The 21,663-nt window shown below is 43.9% G+C and overlaps 1 protein-coding gene across 2 annotated transcripts in view; it reads right to left on the bottom strand.

Moving 5' to 3' along the window:
• CARMIL1 (capping protein regulator and myosin 1 linker 1) overlaps nt 1-20,354 on the bottom strand; it is a 189,093-nt gene extending 168,739 nt beyond the window's left edge. For both annotated transcript variants that reach the window (XM_084207455.1, XM_084207456.1), the window contains exons 1-2: nt 19,949-20,354; nt 16,018-16,115 (exon numbers count right to left, since the gene is read on the bottom strand). In XM_084207455.1, the coding sequence (XP_084063581.1) occupies nt 16,018-16,115; nt 19,949-19,988 (138 nt within the window). In that variant the 5' untranslated portion in view covers nt 19,989-20,354. The remainder of the gene's footprint in view (nt 1-16,017; nt 16,116-19,948) is intronic.
• Between the last annotated feature and the right edge of the window lie 1,309 nt (nt 20,355-21,663).

Below are 21,663 nucleotides of genomic sequence, written 5' to 3'. Positions count from 1 at the left end.
CTGAAGCCTCTGAACAGCGAGAGCTGAAAGAGCTCTGCAAATGTGCCTGAGATTTGCAAGGAATGGTGTTAAATCCACTTAAAAACAAACACCATGGCATTTCTGTAAACACATGACCACACGGAGGAGGTAAGGATACAAATTTATCCAATTACTCATTCATTGCAGATGACACACTTGGTTCCAATTAGTGCTCCTATAACTTCCACACTTTTGGTGGCTCTAAAGAGAAAGGAAAGTTTGACCCTATGCCTTGGAAACTTAAGCATTTCGGCAGATCCAGTGTTACTGAAGAGCCTTCACCTAATAACCACACTTTTGGCACCAAACCAGCACACCTTAGCAAAAAGGGGTAGTGGCACATCTGGAGCTAAACCAAACCAGTACTGACTCCAGGTCTGTCAAGGGCCATGAGATCAGCAGCACACTGATCCTGGAATCCAGCATCTCTCCTCTGAGGAGATGCTATGACCCAGAGGGAACCATCCTACCATTTCAACACCGAGTGGGAGACCAAGAGCCTACGAGTCAGGAGGAACTGGTTTCTGGTAGCCAGCGTTCTGAGGAGCCTTGCACACCACCTGCCATGCTCATGGCCACCTGACAGCCATTTCAGCAGCTGTAGGGCTTGGAGCAGATGTACAGCTACCCCTTGGCCAGGTAAGAGTGGGGAAGCTGTGGGACTGCTAAGATGATCACAGTTGAGACTGGATAAAACCCATGAGTCTGAGGTGTAGGAAGGTTGAATTTCTTGGACTACTTTACTAAAATAGGTCTTAAAAGTCATTCAGCATGTAGACAGAGCTCCCAAAGCCTCCTTCACTTTCTTCTCAGCTTCTCTTCACCCAGTTAGATAAACCCTAATTGACCTGTGCTCTGAGAAAAAAAAAAAAATGTGCCTTTGCTTACAGGTCTTCTGCTGCACGGAGGAGAACAAGGTTCACAGCTGTGGTTTGTCAAGTACAGAGAGCAAAAGGAAGGCTCACTCAGCAGTCTGAGTAATTCCTCTGGCCTTGATCTCACTCTCCCTGGCCTTGCTTTCAAATATCCTTCAGACAGTCTCCCATCTGCTTCTTTGTTCTTTTCTAGGGGAAGAGTCAGCTCTCCCACTGCTGGTTATCTCGGATAGCAAAACTGCTGTCCCAGGTCACTGCTGGTGTTACATCCAACTGCAGGAGAAATCCTGAGGCTACCTCTCTGATTCATCAAGAGATGAATCAGACAAAAAAGGAATCTTATAGTCCCAAATGGATTATTTTCAAAGCAAACAAGTAAATACACACAGGTGAAAGCTGAGCTAAAAATCTGCCATGGCTATATTTTCTGAGAAGAATCAGAAGCAAAAGGCCTGTATTCAGAAAGATACCTTCTTATCAAACCAAGATCAAGAGGTTAACTCTATTGTTCTCCCTTTGGAGGAAAACCTGGTGTCCTGGATTAGTATCTATAGCTCCTAAATACTGGAATGCTCATCTCAGAAAGGAGAAATAAAATATAATGTAATAAAAACAAGTCAGAACACGCCTAATAAGAATTGAAAGACAATGCAGTGCTTACATATGATACAGCTTAAGAAGGAAATGCAAAGCCCTGATTCATCTGTTGTTCTCAAATAATCATAAAACTTCAAATAACCTAAAAAGCTTCAACACTGCGCTCAATTTAAAAGTACAGCTTCAGAAATCTAGAACTCTCCTGGCTCATGTTAGAATAGCATAACTTTCAGTTCTATGCTGTGTGTTCTTAATGGGGGCTGCATACCAGCTACATAAATACAGAAGAATGTAATAACAGCAAACAAACTACATAGTATGAACATTAATTTTCATTTAGAACTAATATGTTATCAGACCTCCAGGAACATTTTTCCAATGCACATTGGAAACATTATTCCATTCTTATTCCTGTTTCCAGCAGCAATCTGGAAATTTCTAGCATTTACCTTTTCATGACTATAGGGCTTAAAGAGAAGGACAGGGAGTATTTATCAGCCTGCTAAGGAGTCTGGTCTGAAGAGCACTTCAGCAGAAAGTAAGAATGCATATACTTGCAGTAAAAAAAAAAACTTATAACCCTTCTAGACTCTCAGTAGAGGTTCTTAGGTTCAGCTACAATGAAAGGGATTTTATAGCACTTGTCAAGCAGAAAGCATGCATTTAATAATGAATAAACGAAAAAGATAAAGCTACAAGAACTCAGCAGCACAGAAGGTGAACCAGGCTCTGGTATTTCACAGCAAGTGTCAACAGAGGACTGTGCTCAGGCTGAAACAAATGGGCCCTGCAGAATCTGCAGATGCACTCCCTGTCTGGGGAAAAACACATTCAGCAACCCAACACCATCTTGATGCAAGAGGCAGCATGCTGGGCTCGGAAGATTTGATTTTATTGCCTCTTGTTTCAATTACTCTACTAACCTTAAAGTAAGAGTAGAACATTACAATCTTTGAAATTTATATAATCTATGTGTGATCTATTAGGCAATATATAACAAAGTAGCTCTTTACATCACAAACCCATTTAAAGCATCAACTTGGGCCACATTATAGGCACATTCCTGGGAGGGGTGATTACTATGCACACGTAAAAGCTCAACGTTCATTTTACGCATGAACTCTACCAACAGGAATGGAAAAACATCAATATTTCCATTTCAGATGCTTGAAAGCAACCTTATCACTCCATGGCACAGTGATAACTGCAAACCACTATGAATCTTTACCTCCATGTAATGCTAAAATCAGCTCAGGACAGATTTTCCCTCACAGGGGGAATTAAAGAAAAAATTAGAAAAGGAGTATTTTTCTTACAGCAGCATCAACTAAATATTACAGCCAGAGGCTACTGTAACCCAGATAGTAAATTTTCTCACGTCAGTGCATCCAAAATGCTCCAAGCATTAACCTAATGCCTCGTCCAACTGGCCTGGCTCCATCACACACCGAAAGATCCACTTATCCTTGGACTGTGCAAGAAACACTCGACAGGGCAATCCAATCCACTCTTCACCTTGCCAAGCGTGTGGGGTCTAAAAGCCACCTGAGAGTGCTCTTACACCACAAGAGATTACAGCAAAGAAACCAAAATCAGATTTTGGTCACATCTTAAGTAGCTACAGTTCGACATAAATGAACAGATGGATTATTCAGAAAGCCAAAAATATAACAGATTGGTGTTTAATGGATTTTCACCACCAAAGTTTAAATGACATGGCAAGACCAATTCCACCTGACCATGTATTTTTCTTTTGTCACTTAAGACAATGCCATCAGATTATCCAAAGGTCAATTATGAAAACTTCTGTGCTCCCCAAGGGAAGGTCATCCAATATCCATGAACGTAAAGTCAATTACCCAACTTACTCAGCGTCTTTCTAGATACTAAGTGGCAAGAACCCCACTGTACTAAACAACTCAACTTTGCAAAAATGCATCTGGACCCTAGATGTTCAAGGATTTTTTCAGCCTACTTTGTTATATCAGACATTAAGTCAGAGAACTGAACCCAAAGACTAATGTACAGCTGAACACAGTTTTAGGGGAAGAGAGGAGCACTGTCTGTGCACTGTGTTTTAAATCTCTCCTGCAATCCTCTGTCCATTTGCTAAATTTCCCCCAAGGGTATTCCTACAGAAATAAAACCTATTCAAAAGTTGTGAAACCACAACAACTTTTCTTGCAAAGGTAACTACAATGGCACAAGAAAATAAATAAACATGAAAATAACATCTTTTCCCAAAGGTTCTTAAATTACTTTACCAATAACTAATGCCCGGTGAGATCAGAGCAGGATTTTTGCTGGGTCCATGGGAAGTACACTTGAAGTGAACACAAAAATACAAGAGCAACTAAGGAAGCCTGCTTAATTCCTGCCAGGCTTCTGACAAGAGCCTCATGTCCCTGCCAGCTCTTCCCCTTTATGTTCCAGGAAAAGCTGCTATTACCACTTCAAAAACAGTGACGCATGGGAGGTGGAGAAAGTTACTCCTTTTCCTTTTGGTAGTTCTGTCACACTGGATATTCCCTTTTGCACAAGCTGAGGTTTTTCAGAAGTACTATCAATAAAGCAAAAAAAGAAAAAAAAAAAAGAGGTGAAGATGACGTGGGAAAACATTTCTGAGGCTGGCCCTTCATAGAACATGTATGGTAAAAAGGCTGGTGACAGCAAGTAGTATTTCTGTTAGGCTCCCTTAGTCTCAATTCTTCAATGCCCTGAGAGCAGTGAAACCAGTGAATCCCTTCCTCCCATCACGTTCTGGAGCCCAGCAGCGCCATGCAGATTCCTGCATTTGGCAAGAGAGAGGTCTAGCATTACAGAAGGAGCTGTGCAAGCAGAGACACCTCCTCCCCCAGTACAGTCCAGCCTCTTCCAGCTCCCCAGCACAAAGTTACACAAGGAACAGCCACGTTGTGGACTTGAAACAGAGAGGCTACAGCACGGCAAAGCTTTCTTGCAGCACATCTCAAAGTACACACATGAGGGCATTCCTCCTCCTGGGCACCACCCTGCCTTTGCTCTGAGGCACAGAGCACCAGCCCCAGGCGGCTCTGGCTCCTAGGGAAGGCAGAGGGAAGTTGGTTCTCAGTGCTCTGTGTCAAGCACAATTCCCTGACCCCTTCCACGGAAGGCTCATGGTGCTCCAAGCTGAAGGAAGAGGCACCATGGACATCATAGGAATCACAACCCAGAGAACAGTGGGAGACTGGGGCAGTTTAAGAGGTGAAAGGGGAGGCTCAGAAGCTGACCTGCCAATGTTTCCTTCAATTATAAGTATGTCCTTAAGGCCGGTCTTGATATCAAATAACTGTCTGCAATTGTCTTTATGGTGAGAGGAAACACACTCCAAACAGAAAAGCAACGTAAGGAACATTCTAAAATAAACAATGGAAGATAAAAATAGAAAAATAAGACAGAAAAAACATGGAAAATAAAATAGAAGAATAATGTATTTGGGGCAGACTTAAGCCCTCAGGCTGAACAAAAACGTACTAAAATTGCATTAAGGATACATTGTGATACACTAATACCGTATTAAAACCTGCAGAATTTTAATTTCACACAATTTCACGCACATATAAACAATAGCAGGACCATCTAATAACATCATAGGAAATACATTAAAAGGATTGTATCACACTGGAAACATCACATGAAATTAGTATTTTCAGGTTTTCTATTTTTGGCTAAATATTTTCAAAATATTTAACATGGAGGAATATATTTCCAAGCTTACAATCTGCATTTGTTCAGTTTCAGAAATCTTTGTCATCTGGAAAGGGTGATAGTTTAACAATGAGAAGGCAAAAAGGCAATGTATTTTCAGTATCACCATTAAACCTGCAACCATCTATAATCTTTCTAATTTGAATATGCAACTTGTAAGAGTTGAGAGCTGCACCTCTTAGCTTTTTTTTAGTAGTACTCAGCATAGGCAAAAAAACAAGTAACAGTTTAAATTTGAAAAAAAACCCAAAACAAACAAACAAACAAACAAAAAAACAAAAAAAAAAAAACCACCACAAAAAAAACCCAAAACAAAACAAAAAATACACCAAAATCCTAAATCCCTGCAGGATTAGGTCACTCCTGAAGAATTTTCTTGGCATTTTGGCTAAAGACTGACCACACACTCTTCTGCAGATAAGCAGCTTTTCCGAACTTCAGCTGACATGCCTACATAGAGCCCCAAGAGGATCAGCATGCAGCTTCTCCTGCAGTTTGCCAGCATGGTGTAGCTAAGCAAGTAAATGGCAGCAAACTGGCTTTGAAATCACATGTGAAGGAAATAGTACAGATTACATAAAATACAGTTAAATTCCATCAGCAGAGTCAAGTCTCATAGAGGATGTCTTCCCAAAGTAAAGACAGAACTATAAAACTTGGGTAACAAAGCATTGTATTCACAGATGAAACCCTTTTAAAGCTATTTTACAATCTTTTACACTGCTCTGGCACCATCCACATCAGCTAATTACATTTAAATTGCCAAGTTATACTACAGTTCTTTACTTGTTTTCTTTTAACTTTCTCCCTTTTCTCAGCCCAACTGCTCTTGTACCTAGAGATGCGGAGAGAGCAATGCAACTGAGTTGTGCCCATCCTACTGCCTTGCCTCCCCCCTCAGAACAAGCAGAATTTGCACAGCACTCTGTTGAGATGGGAGCAGTTGGCTTGGGGTTTAATGATGAGGTTTTGCTCGTTTTGTTTTGCTTTTGGTGTTGTTGTTTGGGTTTTTTTTGTTATGTTGGAGTTTTTTAAGCAAAGAGAGCTGCTTTGGGAAAGGTGGAAAGAACTTAAAGCCAAATTACACAAAGAACATTGTAATGTCCAGCCTGAACCAAACTGCCACCATGACACAAATAACATAAACCTAGCAGTGACGTTGATCAAATTGTACAAGGAAGCAGATAACCTGGCTTGCAAGACAAGGTAAAAATGTATACAGAGTAAGATTATGGCAGCCTACAATACTCTTTAGCATAGCAGCATCATGTTCAGTCCATCATTCCTGTATTGGCAGGGATACTGAGGAATTTGGGGATATTTGTCTTATCTCTGTAAGGAATGGGAACAGAAGTGGGGGAATATCAGCTGTTAGAAAAATAGGCATAATAGAGTGAGAAAGAGTAAACTAAAAAGCAAACTCTGGTCCTGACAGCAATCTGCACAGAGGAAAGCTTCCAGGAACTTTTTGAAGCAGATGATATGAAAGGACAGTAAAAAGGAAGAGCATTAAGATACCCATGGTGTATGCAACAATTGTACACAGAATACATCAATAGGCTTTACCAAAAATGCAGGGATTTTAGCACCTTCTTGAGATGAGAAAAGAGAAAGGCCAAAGTCTGTGCTTTTCTGCCACTTGCAAAGTGCAGATGTGAAGAATAGCACAGTCAAGAAGGCTGCTTGTTATATTTAAAATTAACTTTTCATGCTATAACAATAAATGCATCATTTAGCTTTGAGATATTAATAAACCTACCAAGCTGGCAGAAATTATTATTCAACAAAGCAACAGTACCTAAAGCTAATAGTTCTTCACATATTAACTTGCAATGTAAATACCAAAAGAAGAGATTGCCATCTAAAGCCAGCTGTACTAAAAATCCAAACATCTGCTTTGACCTTACCTTCACTGCTCCCTTCCTAAGGCTCCTCAGCTCCACCTTGGAGTAGAGGCTCACACAGATGGCTGTAAAAAGTATAAAAACCTGCAGCATCAGCCTGTAGTGTTTGTTAAGAGATGAGCCTCTGAAAGGCTTTCCCTTTATCAAGTTTTGTGTGAACAGTTTCAGTCTTGCTAATGGTCTTTAAGGCAGAGAGGGAGAAGCCTTTTCATTCAAAGCTTGACCCTGAACAAACACAGCAGCGCCCTGTCTCCCAATTCAGATTGGGGTCAACAGCCATTCACTTCCTCTAATCAAATCTGAGGAGAAGCTGCTCTGCAGCAGCTATCTCAACCTCTTGCTTTGCTCCCTGGCCCCAAGAAGTAGGTATCTACAACTTCACTCAAATCCTCAGCATTTCACGGAGTTCCACAAAAGCGGTGGTTTGACAAGTCTTAGGTACAAGGGAATGACTGCAGTTCAAGTGATGTGCGCCTTAAGTGGCTACTCCATGAAGACATGCCTCTGGCAAGCATCTTTGAGGCACAAAGTGGGAATGGCTTTCCCCAAAAGACCTCAGCCTCCTAAGCCCTGGCTAAGAGAGTGCTTCCAGAGATCCCAAACAGACTGTCTACCTCACAGGCAGCATGCTGCTAACTGCTTCAGCTGTGGAACGGGGGAAAAAATTAGTTATCGACTGATCTAAAAAGCATAGAAACAAGCACCACTTGAAAAGGCAAGGCAGGATGAAAATCTTAAGGGGAATATAGACCCAGCATCTCCTCTTCTGTTTTCTATCTCCACATGCACACTTTGAGGCCCACCCTGATGTCACACAGGCCTTCTACTGTATGCAGGGATACGAGCGTCACTTGTCAGCCAAGGGGATAAGCTGCACAACATCCTCACTGACAGGCACAGACCACAATTCTTGCATTTATTTTTTTATAAAGGTCACTCTGCAAGGAAGATCCAGAAATGTAACCTGTTCAAATAAGAGCTACTTCTCACTTGACAACAGTTTCTGCCTGTGAACACCTTTGCAGTAGCATCACAGGACCCACAAACCCTTTTAATTTGTATCAACATCAACAATGTGACTCCTTCTCTGAGCTTCATAGCAGAAACTTGTTTTGTTGTGCCAGCCTTAAACTTCACGTGCCACAGCTATTCAGATCTTATTCTGCACCCCAGCTCCCTGAGCCTGGGTCTCTCCTCCCTCATCCAGCAGGCTAATTAATTTGGTTCAATCTGTTTCAGGAGTGTAGGGTTATAAGAATCTGGCTCTTATAATTACATTTGGCGTCCTAACAGTTTGTCATCTGAAATAATCAAATTAGGGAAGCTATCACTTAAGACAAAGATATCACTCATGAGTTGACACAGAGTAGATGTTTCAGAAATGGGGAGAGATGAGACAGGACCAAGGGCAAAAATCAGCCTGGGGACTCAGGTAGCTGTACAGAGCACCACTAGCAGCAGCTAAATTTAAATGATAATTTTATATCCTGGGCCTGTAATTACTTTACACAGAATTAAATTACCACCACCATGAGAAAAAAAAAAGGATTCTAGGTGAGCCAAAGTAAATATTCTAATAATCAAACAAAGTAGTGGCATTCACCAATTTTTCCACCACAAGAATGGTTGAAGAATGAAACTGAGCAATGAGAAGCATTTTTCACAGTACACTGCACTTTTTCACTTGGGAGCCCTTAAAGCCATTCTCAAGTTTACTGTGTCCTCCTTCACACTACTTACACCAAAGTAAACCACATACTCTGCAATGAGAAGTCTTCTCTTAAAGTAAGTCAGGCAGATGAAACAAGCTGTAAGAGGAAAAAAGAAAAAAAAGAAACCCCACACAAATATATGTCTACCAAATACCACATTCTGTTCCCCACCAAGTCTTCTCTTTCTTGGGGAAAAAAGCCACCAATGGCAAAGAGTGAGTCAGACAAGAAGCTGACCCTAATGCTCATTTTTTATTTTCAGCTTTAGGGAAATTATATGTAATAATCAGTCTTCTGCCTGTTATATGCACAGATTTCAGTGAAAATCCTTGCTTTCAGTGAAGGCTCCATTTCAAAAATAATGGTGGCAAGGAGTCAGGCCCTCTCAAAGCAAAAGCACATTAGCAAACCACTTTGGTAGATTATATATTCAGCAAGAGAAGTAGAAAGAGTATGGCGGTTTAAAAAGGAAATGCCTTCCAACTGGGTTACAAAAAAATTGACAGGAGGAAAGATTCCATGATCAATTCAGAGCCACAATGGATTCCTCCCTCCCACCACTTTTTTTCTTACCCCAATAACTATTAGAGCTGTGTACAGAAAACCAGAATGTTCTAAGAGTGAGATCATGTCCACATTTCCTCCTTCCAGAATACTGCAGGTGAGTGTGCAAATGCAAAGCACATGAGCCAGGACAACAGCAGGTGCTTTAAGGGCACTGAAAAAGGGGTCCCTTTTTCTTTCCTTTCCCTGCCTGTACCAGTTACCCAGAACTAAAGAAAGGGAGAACAAACAAACTGTATTTCTGTCCTCCCAAGGCATGGAAAGAACACACTATACTCAAGGTGCAAGAAATCATCCTGAATTTCTACACTTTCAAGCACTATCACCAGCAATTTATTGAACCCCTGAATCACTGAACCATAGAACAGTTTGGGTTGGAAGAGATATCAAAGATCCTCTCATTCCAACCCCCTGCAAGGGGGGGACACTTTCTACCAGACCAGGTTGCTCAAAGCCTCATCCAACCTGGCCTTGAACACATGCAGTGATGGGGCATCCACAACTTCTCTGGGCAACCTGTTCCAGTGCCTCACCACCCACATCATAAAAAATTTCTTCCTTACACCTAGACTAAACTAACCCTCTTTTAGTTCAAAACCATTCCGCCTTTTCCTATCACAACAGGTTCTGTTAAAAATTTTTACTTTTTCTTATAAGCCCATTTAAAGTACTGGAAGGCTGCAATTGGGTCTCCCTGGAGCCTTTTCTTCTCCAGGCTGCAAAAGCCCAATTCTCTCAGCCTGTCTTCATAAGAGAGGTACTCCAGTCCCCTGATCATCTTCATGGTACTCGCCCACACTCACTCCAGGTCCATGTCCCTACACTGAGGGCCCCAGAGCTGGACACAGCACTTCAGATGGGGTCTCACAAGCACAGAGTAGAGGAGCAGAATCCTTGGGGAGACTCACTGCAATAGGTGGGTCCATGTCCTTCTTATGTTGGGGGTCCCAGAGCTGGACACAGCACTCCCAGAATGCTAGGTGTGTAAATCTTCCCACCAGTTAAAAGTAACCTTATGGATCTGTGTAAATGTAAACTTCAGTGAAACTTGCACATGTGTATTTTTTTTAAATGTTTCCTATTTTGGAAACATACGTAACTCCATGACTGAATTAATGAATTCTATTTCCTGCAGTTGTCATCTTATTTCAGTTTTGTGTAGCAATCTTATAGGCCACAGTTCAGTTGCTTTCTAAGAGACACCTTGTAAATGTATTAAAATACATTTTCACATCTAAGTATTTTTGATTACCCTACCTCACTTCACTTAGATTTCCTGACATGAGGGATGTACCAACACCTACCTCCTTTCATCTTCATAAAGGCACACTTAAGATATATGTCATAACAGTCAATATTCTGGGCAGGGAAGAGGAAACACCATTATTTTTAAAGAATGTCCCTATTTAACATCATTATCACACACCAGCTGTCATGATATAACGTGTGAGATTGCACACATTTTATGTAAAACCAACCTTAGACAACCCTGTGAGCTTCATGCTCTTAGTGGTTTAAGTGGAGTGCATTTTTTTAAGGCAGGATGTGAAATTCATCTCTATTCAAACCGAATATCATGGATGGATCAAGACAAAAGATGAGCAATGGAAAACAAGCACCAGAGCTTTTAATCCCAAAATAGTTTTGGCAGTGCAAAACACTACTGCCTCCATCCAGAGACTGCCATCCTGATAGCTGAACAGGCACAGGAGCTCAGGCTTTTCTCTGCTGCTTCACAAGAGTCAGCCACATTGTTCAAGCAGTGTTCAGAAGCCACATGGAGAGCACACAAAACAGCCATAATTGTTCCTTTGAAAGTAAACACAGATAAATTTTATTTTTTAAATAGAATATTTAAAAATAAGTCTTTAGAGAGTCTTTAGAAGCAGAGCATGAAATCTCAGACCATGTGCACAGAAAAAAATATAAACTTATTTGACAGGAGTCAACTCACTTTTTTGTTTTAAAAGCCCATGGAAACATATGTCCCAGAGAAAGTGACAAGGACATATGAATTGCTCCCGGTGAATTTATGTTGGGCATACAGTACATTTTAGGGAGAGCCACCTGCCAAAGCAACTGTCTCAATTTCAGAAGTAACACTGTGATATTTTAACAAAGAGAATGTAAATGACTGAGGGCAGAAGCATAACAGACTCCTCAATGGGATATACTAATAAAGTGCTTTTGGTCACTACATCACATCACACTATTCTATAGCCTTAAGATTAGGAAGAAAACAACAACAAAAATATCAAAATAAACCCAGCAACAAAGCAAAGAAACCTGACCAAACATATAGACAGCGTGGTCACTTGCAATATTTCCTTATCTTTTATGTCTAAAATAGTACTACTTTGGAAAGGAAAACTAATCTCAAAGGCAACTAGAGCAGGAATATTCTCCTTTTCTAATAGTAAAGACGAAAAAATAAGATGAATCCTACATTCTGGCCTGTCATGAACCGCTCTTAAAAACATCAATATTTCATAAGGAGTTGGTCACATTTATTTCCTATATTGGCTTTAGCTCACATTTTAACTTCTCTGTGTTTGCTGCTAATTACAATAAATCTGAGAGGAAGAAAAGGCAGGAGGAAATAACCAACAAAATTATATACAGATATCTCAGCTATTTTGAAGGGGGAAAAGCAGCACCACGAACACCAAGGCTAAGAAGCAGCACAGTCCCTAAAAGCATTTGTCTGCATGTGATAACCTGATAATCACTGAGTCCTCTGGATTAAAAAAACAAAAAACCAAAAAAACAACAACAACAAAAAACCAAGAAGAAAATACTGAAACATCTCACAGGCATCAACAGGGCATTCTGCCTGATCCCTTTTGGTGACAAAAGGTGGAGGCCTCAGAAGAGGGAGTAGGTGTAAAGTTTCTCTTCTTTTTCTGGCTGTCTCCCCCCCTCTCCCCTCTTATCATCACAACAGAGACCTCTCTATACCCATCAGCTTGAGCTGAAATGGGAGAGGTCAGAAGTTATCAGTGTGAGGAAAAACACCACAGGCACTCAGCATGACACCTTCAACCTTGTCCTCATAAAAAAACCGGGTTTGAACAAAACAATCACACAAAACCAAAGCAATTCTCCGCTGATTAGAACAGAGTGACGTCTCTATCTATTTTAACGCAATAAAAATACTGTGGTGAGGATCCCACTGAAGCCAAACACAGCTGGCTCCACTCCAGGAGTACTCTGCCTCTGGCTGAGGGCCACCTGGAGCCACCTGGGACACCGTGTCACCTTTCAAGGTCTCCGTACGCCTGCGTGTTTCCTCACTTTCCCCAATGCAGCCTGGCTCTGCCAGAGTACCCAGACAGGACTGGGGTTTAGCCCTAATCACTTGAGGACTGATGTTTCTGCCTGTTCAAGCTGGTTATTGCCTTTTCAGGATTGGACACCCGTTTGCTGCCCGAACACATGAGATTTGGTGCCAGCAGACCAGGGGCAGCTCATGATGTTTACTGTTTTGCATCATTATGACTGACTGAAAAACTAAATAATTGCAGATTGAGATTACTGAGGCAGCAAATTCCTTGTGCAGACTGAAAAAATCTGGTTATATCCAAATTCCTAGACATAATTTCCAAACTCTGGCACCCCAAGCATCTTAAGGCAAGCATGGTCTTTATCCTCCAACTTCACCAGTTTAATACTGGGATCCTACTGCAAACAGCACCAGGGGTTTTGCACTGTTTTTTCTGTTGTCTCAGATTCTAATTTCCGTCTTAATTATCAGAGGAACTTCCTATAACAGAGTGATTTAAGCAGATGGTTACATCCATATTCTAGTACTCTGTACCTTGAATACACTATGAACAACAGGGCCAGCAATCAAGTGTTTTTATAGTTACCTGCCAAGTGCAGTCATTTTTAAATAATCTCCTTTGCTCAAAGTGGTACTGATTTTGCTAAATTTCCCTAGGAAGAAAGGATGAGAGATCATTTAATTAAAGCACAGATTTGGGTGTCAGGGCTCAGTGCCAGCCACTGATCAACCTCCTCTAAAGCCATGAGGACATTTCACAACAGCTCTGGGGTCACCTAGATTAGGGCAACTGGTATTTTCTCCCTATTAAGTGCCAGACCCAAAGCATGACACCTAATTTGCTTATAAACACCCAACTGCTAATAAAATCCAACCCAAAATCTCAAAACAATCCATTGCCACTTGTGTACTCAAGAGACAGTGCTCAGAAGATTAATGTTTCAAAACCAAGCTCTCAGGAGCTGAGGAGTGCTGGCATGAAGGTTGCCCATGCAATCACATTTGAGCCCTCTGGTGCGTTCACTTAAGGATACAGTCTTTAATTACTGAACTGCTTTTGCTGCCAACACTTCATTCAGCATTCCATTTGACAGGCTCACCAAGGCACAGCATCTTGGTTTTACCTGCTCCGGTCAGAACGCGGCCGTATGCATTATTTACTGAAAACCTTTCCGTTCCAGCTCAGAGTACAAAAGTTCTTAGTTTTGCAGGCAGATTTCCTGTAGCATTTAGTACTAAGCGCTCATTTCTGACGCAAGGTTATTTATTTTCAGCGTCACTCTTTTGATGAGAGAAGGGTATATGTCCTCTACTACGCAGGTAAGAAGTGAGATTGTGCTGACACAGTAAGGCCAAAAAGTCTCCATTAATTTGGGGTACCAAACTTGAAGTGTTTCTGGTGTAATTTTTTTCAGAGATTCTGCATTTCATAGGACTTTGTATCCCCAAAGTGAACCACAGTCTCTACAGGCCTTTGCCACAGCAGACAACATTCAGCACCTCTGCAAAAAAGAAAAATAACTCCCCAAAACTACAAAAACAACCCAAAACCCCAAACAAACAATCCCACATAAAGATTTATACAGTCGGAGAAACATTTTTAAAAAAGCATCTTTAGTGATTTGTGCAGCTTCACAAAAAACAGTTTTGTTCTACAGCAAAGGAAAACACAAAATCCAATTCCAGCAATCAATAATCAATTTCTCTAATAAAAACTTTTCTCCCCTCACCAATATAAATCCCCTGCATTTCTGCATCAAAGAACAAGTGGTTATACTAGACAACATCCAGCAAATCATTCCCCTGACACACTTATCTTGTGCACTGAAACCCACATGTATGTACACAAGTAGTGCTCACTAACTCATGAACCTCTGAAACGTTCTCTCCCTTTCAGTACCTCTTCAGTCATGGAAGGTGAAAATCCCCACCTGAGAGCTTAGGAGATTAAAGAGAACAAAAGCACCCAAGTCATCACCTTTAAGCATTTTACTGCCAAGTAGTACATCCCTCAGAAACCTCACTGATGAGTCAAAGCTTGACATTCTCTTGATCCCATCAGTTCAGAACAGTATTGCAGTATTTCCACAATACATTTCACTATTGATAATAGTTATGATTCCATGTAAGTCCAAAAGTCAAGTGTAACCACTTCAGTGAAACCTGTCAGCCTTCCCTATAAACATGGCTTCCAAATAAATAGAGACAATGAATCACCATTCACATATTCAATCCGTTTCCAGTACAGAAAGTGTAAATCGAGGAACTAGATATAACATGAGTAGATATTAAGGAGAAAATATTTCAAGTTCCTTTAAGTAGAGGCTCTCACAGAAAAGTGAGCCATTATCTACAGTATTAATGCCCAGGGGTAGCAACATGGACTTTCAGAAGATAATTCAGAAGTGATTAAAAAGTTGTGGTTTTAAAAGACAAAATAGCATATCTGCTTGGAGAATGCACCTAATATCTGTAACAACAGCTTTGCCAATAAAACTTTCAAATATGGAACAGCACGAACACAAGACACTAAATCTCATATATATTGGAAAATATTATGGCAGCATTGTACTTATTTGTGCTTGTTACTCTAAGAGTTCTCCTGATAGAAATGTATCAAAAGAGCAAGGAAATACAGTTGCATGTCTTTTTGCATGTTCAAGATAGTATGCAAATGTAGCAGCTCATTACCACAGCTTTCTTCCTATCAAGAGAGACCAGCTAAACTTCTTGAGAAAACCGGAGAGCATACTTAAGTGAGATTAATTTGACACTTTCCTCCATTGCAGTTTTAAGAACAATTTAGAATCCCACACATTAAGCATTTCTTTTACAATGCAGATATAAGACTTAACAGAGAATACCAAAAAACACAAACAGTCATTTGAGTTCAAAAAAACCAACAGTTTTACTGGTGCTCTTCACTGCATAACAGCTTCAGATTCTCAAAATTAATTCTACACACTTCATTTTTGCATTTCTTGGCCACTTAAAACTCTTATGGATATAAACAGGAAACCTAACCAGCAAAGGCAGCAAAATATTTTAGAACAGGTTCTGATAATAGTTTGCTTTATCATCAGTCCACAACACAATATCCAAAACTCTGAAAAATAACTCAATGATAAACAAGTGTGTGTACACATACACAGCTGCACACCAACCCTATGCAGGCTACCACGAAAGCACGAAAAAGTTAGAAAATAAATTACATAGACATCTAATAGTGCACAAGAAGTTGAAAGAATACTTCCAGAGGAGAATTAATGCCTTCTGAAAAGATACTGGCTTTTCCTTTGCCTATGTAATCAGAGTAATTCTACTGTACTTACCAATATTTTGTTATCCACTTTATCTCCCTTGGTTTCCAGCTTTACTTTCTTCTTGACAGAAATTTTGATTTTCCTCCCAATAACATCCCTGACACTTTCTGAAACAAAAGAAAATATCTTCATTAAATACCCTTAGTGTCAACACAAGAAGGAAACAGATGCCACTGTTGAGTTTTCAGAAAGACTCAGAGCTATGTTGTCCAACTGCTTGCACTCATGGAAGTTTCAAGCACATGCACCAGTACTAAACACAACCTAACACAAGTACAATTTTCTAAGTATGCCATCTACACAATAATTTGTGTCTACTATGAGAGCATTATTGATGTCATCTGCCTGGATTCTAAACACAATTTGTTATTTTTTTCCAACACTACTTACATATCAAAAGCATTCCCAAGACAAGCCACAGCACTGCTTAGCTCCATTAGCTCCATCCAAAACAAATTCCTCACTGCTATTATTGTACCTGAAAAGCTTACTAAAGCAAATTAGCTCCTTGCATTGCACAAATTTCAACCTCTTGTTAATATCAAGGAGGCTAAATAGGTCAGGCAATGGAGGAGCAACTGTTCACACATTTTGCCCTCTGTGCACTGAAGTAGCGAAGCAAACCAAGCAGACTTCCAGATAGTAACACCTGGCAGCTACACAGAGGATGCTGTGGAGGCAGCATTGGTCTCGGTCCAAATGCCAGCAACAACGTAGCCACTCCGAGGTGCCAGCATCAAAGTTACATTAGTTAACATACCGTTTTAATATGTACATGCACACACATGTACTCACAGTCTCTGCCAATTATGACACGAACCAGCTTTTCCCCTGAACATTTGCACCCTGGCCTGAAGGGAACATACACACAGGGAACCGTGTCTAGAAAGCTTATACAACTACTGACACTGATGTAATTGAGAGATAAACAGAGGAGTTCATCTAGAAGAGCCAATTTGGCACCTTCCGTAAGTTTCACTCCCCAGCCCCCACTGAAAAGGAATGAGAAAGAAATCTTTTAAACACATTAACCTATTTCCAGCTCAACAACAGACATCTGTAAAAGGAAAGTCTCCACCTTCTCCAGACACATACACTTTGCCCTCGGGCACGTTTAAGTTTAAAAGCAAAAATGAAAGCTAATAAGCTATTCCTAAGGCTTTTAATTATAGTGCTCTGTATAGCGCTTTTCTGCACAATTTTCATCCGGTAGTCAGAAGACGTTAGCACAAACAACACATCATTTATTAAGCCTAGATGTTTAACCCAGGCCACTGTGTTCTGCCTGCAGGGCAGAAGGGTGTGCAAGTCAGAAACGTGGCTGGTCAGAGAGACTCTTCACCCTAAAGAGCTCTTTCTGCAGAATCGGCATGTTTTCCCCAGGAATTTTAATTTTCCTGTCAGGACACAAAAGCTCCTCGGTAGCAGCGGCTTGCCCAGCGAGGAGCCTGTCCCAAGCCACAGCAGCCCTGGTGGCAGGCAGCCAGCGCGGCCGGCTCCCGCAGCAACCGCTTGGTCCCGAGCCAGGCTGCGAGGTCCCGGAGCAGCCAGGTAAGCGGAACCCGGGGGAAAGTCCAGCCCGATGTGAACTGCTCTCCCAAGGCTTCCTCTCCCATGGGTAATGCCCAATTCTGGTCTTTCTACCCCTGCTTGGGAACTCAGAAGCAAGCTGACCATAGTTTTTCATCAAGTCCTGTCTCCTTGCAGAAGGTCTTGCTGCTGTCTCTGCTACTCTACCTCCACACACAGCTTGTGCTTTTCGGTTTCTCCTCTGCCACAAACCGCTCCAAGTGCCTACATCTAGCAGGGGACTTCCTCCTGACATACCTGCATGGAGAGATGTCCCTTTGCTGTCCCATGGGTCCCACACAGCAGAAATGGGAATGACTGCAAGCCCTCAGCACCAGCACTCTTACTCCAACAAGCCATAGGGAGAGAAGGGGCCTGGGAATCCAGACTGCACAAAGCATCTTCAAGATGTCAGTTCCTCACAAGGCTCTATCTGCCTGAAAGGGCTAAAAACACTACTTCAAAGAGCTAAGATAGAGCTGTCATAGATACTCTCCAAGGGACTGAAGATAATTCCCTCCACATTGGGTGGTAAGTGGACTCACGAAGCAAATTTTCAGAATGAGAGATGGAAACATAACATTGAGGTTCACTTTTCTAATGCTGGAGGCTTCAGACATCCACACCTGGGAGGAGTGGATCCAGGCAAGCCAACAATAAGAGAGGGTTTCTTTGAAGACTATGACCTACGTGACCTGACAAAGGTCACACGGGAAGTGAGTAACAGAACAAAACCTGCAGCTCAAACACTCCTACCCCCAGTTTAATCTCCACACTCCAACCACTCTGTTAAAGCACATCCTTTCATCCTGCTCTCAAAACATAGTTATTACAAAGTGCCTATTTAGAGGTTAAATTTTAACATGCAGACACCAAAATACTGCTAGAAATTAAACCAATCTACATGAACAGATCCCCACACCTCAGAATAGCCCTTGACAAATCAAACTCAGTGGGTGCAGGGCACCAGGGCTGGAGGGGTAATTCTTAAGATTGTTCAAAGTCCCCAGAGGAGGGGATGTGTGAAGATGCTCACCTTATTCTTCCCTGTAGTACGCAGCACACCTCACCTACAACACTAGAGTGCAGACCCATGGTGAGTAAGAAATACTGTGTATTAGCACCTCAAACGTGCTTGGCCACTTTAAAATAGGAAAACTGCATGGTTTTAACCATAGCTACTCCTAGAACTCTTCCCAGCTCATCATTTCTTAGAGCAAGCTATAGACTACAGTCTCTCTGTAAGCCACATTGTTCGGAGACCAAAAGGACTGCAAAATAGAGCTATTTTGACTCTACAGAAAAAATATCTGCAGCAGCTGCAGATGTCCACCCAGACTTTACCAATATTTGATAAATGCTAAAACCACTTGCCGAGGAAACTGAAGGAAATGCAACAATGTAAATTACCTAAGTCAGGTTTGAAGGATTATATTGAATGCCACATATACCTTGCTGCCTGACAAATTCCTGTTTCCATCTGTCCTTAAGACAATACTTTAAAACATTACAATGTTGGTGAGATCTTTAGATAGCTCTTCGACAGGCAAAACCAAAGGAAATTCGGCCTGAACAAGCAGGTAGCTGAGGGTAGCATCAGACCTGTTATCCCCAAATGACACAGGTTACACACACGCCGCGTGTGTAACGATCCAACTATTGGAAGCTCCCCAAAAGAGGTGACAGCATTTTCAGGGTCCTCGCCATCACCTGTGACTGAGTTCCTAAGCGTAAACCATATAGGATGGAGGCTCGTGTGCACGGGGCCATAAAACTTTAATTACAAATACCCCCACCCCCTCCTGCATCCAGAGGAAAACGAGTCTTAAACTACGCAAAACCCAGGAGGATAAATAAAAAAGCACAGAGCGGAGCTGCAGCCCGTGCCGCCAGGCTGAGGCGCACCGAGGACGTGCCCCGGGCGGGCGGCAGTGCGGGGGGCCGGGGCAGCTTCCCAGCGCGTCTGCCAGCGCTCGCAGCCTGCCGGCACCCTGGGCAGACCGCTCCGGAGGAGGGGGACGCACACCGTGCCCCGCCGCGGCTCCCGAGGGCTCAGTGCCTGCCCGCGGCCGCCTCCCCGCTGCCCGCCGCCGCCCCGCAGCCCCCGCCCGCCCATTCCCCGCACGCAGCAACGCGGCCTCGCCGCCCCCCGCCGGCTCCTCCGAGTCCCTCCAGCTCCGCGCAGCCCCCCGGGCTCCCTGGCCGGCTCCCGCGACGCTTCCCCGGCTCCACCGACCCAGCCCCGGATTCCCCCCAGCCCCGTCTCCGGCAGCGCTGCATCCCGCGCACGGCGGCCTCCAAACTTGCCCCCGCAGCACCTTCGCCCGGGACCCCGCAGCCCCCATCCCCGCCGCCATGCCCCGTCCCTTACCGATCAACTCTTTGGGGACGTCGGAGCTCTCCTCAGCCATGGCGGCGACGCTGCCCGGCGCCCGGGGGTGCCCGGCGGCGGGGCTGCTTCAGCGGCGCGCCGTCCCTGCGCCGGGCGAGGCGGGCATGCACCCAGCGGGCGGGGGAGGAGGAGGGCCGGCCGTGCGCCTCGCTGCGGAGCACGGGGTGTGTACGCGGCTGCGAGCGCGGGCGGAGGGAAGGGGCTTCTCCCGTCCCCGCGGAGCCCGCTCCCCCCGCGCTACATGCCGCCCCCGGCTGCCGGCGCGGCCAGGAGGGGCATTTCCCGGGAGGGATGGATGGTCCGCAGGCGGCCGTCAGGCGCGGCGCTGCGGGCTCACGGCGGCCCCCGCACCGGCTCCCCCGTTCCCGCCTGCGCGCCACCCGGCTCCCCCGCCCGGCACCGGCGGGAGGCGGCGGCTGCCCCCGCCCCGGGAGGGCTGGCGCCCGCGCCCCGGCCCGGCCCCCGAACCGCGCGGGAGCCGCCGGGAGCCGCCCGCTCGCCCGCGCCCACCAAGCACCCGGCAACAGAGCGGGGAGGCGGTGGCGGCCGGGAGCATCGCCCTTAGGAAGCCATCGCGGCGAGGGAGGAGGAGGAGGGCAGCGGGCTCGGAGATTTAGCGCGGCGTCGCCGGCCCCTCCTTCGGGCGATCCCGCCGATCGGCGCTGCGGCGGGGGCCATCTGCCGGCGGCCGCGGCGGCTACACCGGCCTGGGCCGGCCCCCGCCGCCGAAGTACCACCTGAGGCGGCAGCAGCGCCGGCCCTCTCCAACAGAACGAGCCTTCCTCAGCTGCACCCTCATCCTTTACCCTGCGGGAATTCTCCTCTGGGTTCATTAAAATGGGTTTGTGGTACGAAAGGGGTGGTTGTCATCGTCAGGTCAGTCCTGGCCTCCTGGGAAAGGGATTGCCCAATTCCTTTCCAGAAAAGTCTCGAAGTGACCTAGAAGAGGCTAACCTTTGGTCCAGAGCTCATCTGACTCTCCCTGGCTCCGTCACCTTATCTCCATGGGGACGGCGGCTGCCTCGGCACCTGTTGTGAGATAAAGCCATGGCTAGGGACGGCTTAGCAAACTCCTTGTGCAGGGGGCCTCGGTATTGCTGAGCCTGCGCTACATTGAAGGGATACATGCCTCCTTTCTCAGGACCAAATTAAAATCCGTGAGTTGCAGCATTTTTGCTTGTTGCACTTTGCCATCAAGGGTTTTTGTCATGCGTTAACAGCCACATTATAGAAACACAGCACGCAAGCTGCCTAATTGCACTCATAAATATAAGCACATAAGAAAGATGCTTATTGGACGAGGGCAAAGGAAGAGGCTCGGCAGCCCTGGAAATCCAACAGCTTGCTTCTGGTAGTGATGCCTGGTTTCAGTGAAAGGATCATTTTCACTGCAGCAGGACTGTGATTGGTTGCCATCCATCCTAAAGGGGTGGATTACTGCATAAACCTCATATTTCAAGCACTCTACAAGTGTGTGGTGGATCTGGGAGATCAAAGTTATTCATGTCTAATTTAAAAATCTGCATTCAGTGAGAGCAACAATGTGAGTCCAATAAGAGTTATTTTGCTGGTACAGTACCACACTGCTGCACTCCTGTGTGTCACGGACTACTGTATACCATGGCCTTCAGAGGAAACATGACCACTTGGAAATTGGTGTCACTTGTCAAATAAATGTATCATGTTTTTTCTTG

This window comes from Fringilla coelebs, assembly GCF_963513975.1.
Source record: "Fringilla coelebs genome assembly, chromosome: 1".
NCBI classification, from domain to species: domain Eukaryota; kingdom Metazoa; phylum Chordata; class Aves; order Passeriformes; family Fringillidae; genus Fringilla; species Fringilla coelebs.
This window is presented reverse-complemented; position numbering and strand designations above follow the sequence as displayed.